The 1,594-nt window shown below is 34.3% G+C and overlaps 1 protein-coding gene across 1 annotated transcript; it reads left to right on the top strand.

Moving 5' to 3' along the window:
* Positions 1-9: 9 nt before the first annotated feature.
* LOC116351575 lies at positions 10-1,259 on the top strand (the record flags this gene model as incomplete). The annotated part of the gene is made up of 4 exons (XM_031783697.1): positions 10-485; positions 572-704; positions 784-931; positions 1,029-1,259. Coding segments are annotated over 4 exons (765 nt in total), but the record flags the coding sequence as incomplete, so codon positions are not given.
* Between the last annotated feature and the right edge of the window lie 335 nt (positions 1,260-1,594).

Raw genomic sequence — 1,594 nt, forward strand, 5'->3', positions numbered from 1 at the left:
TCCATTCATTTACAGTCCCATGAAGTGTTCAAGCATCGCGAATTAGGAATTTTGAGTCGTCGTCCACCATTGAAATGGTGTCGAGAGTTACGATATTTAACCGATCCAGAAAAACCTTCATTTATTTTGCAATCATCTACGCCAAAACCATATGGTTCATTCGCGGACAATTTTATGAAAAAATATGAGAAATTCTTGCGCAAAGAATCTACATCTATTACAAAAGCAAATGCGTCCTATCGAAAATTGAATAAGAATATTTTAACCGATAACAGTCAAAGAATCCATTCAGATATTACTTTTCATTCCCAAACACTCGAGAACGGCGCTAGAGAAATAAAGAACGAAAATGATGAACACATTTACTATGAGAACTTATGGCCTAAAATCAACAATTTACGAACAAAAGGGGTAAGAACAGTTAAATCATCTGAAAATGGTCACCTTACTGCATTGGCTTCATTCCCTGGATCTGGGAACACCTGGTATGTTTTTTGTTCATCTAGCAATTAAATTACAGAACAGGTAAGGTAACAGATAACAGAATTTGGTTAATATATGTTATATTTAGGTTACGATATTTGTTACAACAAGCAACTGGGATCTACACAGGCAGCGTTTATAAAGATTTTGGTCTACTGAAAAGTGGTTTTCCAGCTGAACATGTTTGCAATTCATCCGTTTTGGTGGTCAAAACCCATGAGGTAATTCCAAGTAGACAAATTGATTACATTTTTTTATTAATAAGATTTCATCATATGTACTTGTTGCTTTGATTTTTAGTGGGGTCAAAACGCGTGGTCAAAATTTTCACGAGCGATTTTGTTGGTTCGAGATCCCTCTCGATCAATATTGGCTGAATTCAATCGACAATCGGGTGGTCATGTTGGATTTGCCTCACCAGAACGTTATAAGCGAACCAAGGGACGATGTAAGCTATATTATATTTAAACATGATAAAAAAAATATTTTCGCTTTTATAAAAAATTATATTTTATATCGCTCGCCTCGCTCGCTCCTTATTCCAGACTGGTAGCAATCCTAAGGAACGATTTGTATTGCAAATTCACCCATTAACAGGCACAATTTCACGGTCAAATTTGGACCCGGATTTGTGTGTAGTTTCAGTCATTTTCACAGATGTGATAGCATAACATTCAGTTGTGAATACTTGGAAAAGAGGAACGAAAATCATTATTTTCAATTGAATTGTATATGGAAAAACCTCTATCGAGGTGAAGAACGAGTGACGAAACCAAAATTTGAAACAAAAAAACATTTTGTGACGGAAATAGTTGGTAGATATTTTTTTCTGTGTACTGTGAATAGTGTTGGCTGCGAACATCTACGAACACTCGTTTAATAAAATTTTTGTTCGTTCGTTCGTTCGTAGGAATTGAAAAATGAAAATATTGTTCGTTCGTTCGTAGCAATTTTTTATTTCAAATTATAGATAAAAGTGTTGGAGAATTGAGAAAAATATTGTATTTTTTTTACTTTTAGTGCTCTATACCGAGTCTCCGAGAGTTTCAAATAAGGTTGCCATGTAGATGATGTAAACTTGCAAATAATTAAATTTCTTTCTTCGATTTAC

The sequence above is a fragment of the Contarinia nasturtii genome, unplaced genomic scaffold (assembly GCF_009176525.2).
Source record: "Contarinia nasturtii isolate CC-2019 unplaced genomic scaffold, AAFC_CNas_1.1 Cnas_scaffold_5742, whole genome shotgun sequence".
Classification (NCBI taxonomy): Eukaryota; Metazoa; Arthropoda; class Insecta; order Diptera; family Cecidomyiidae; genus Contarinia; species Contarinia nasturtii.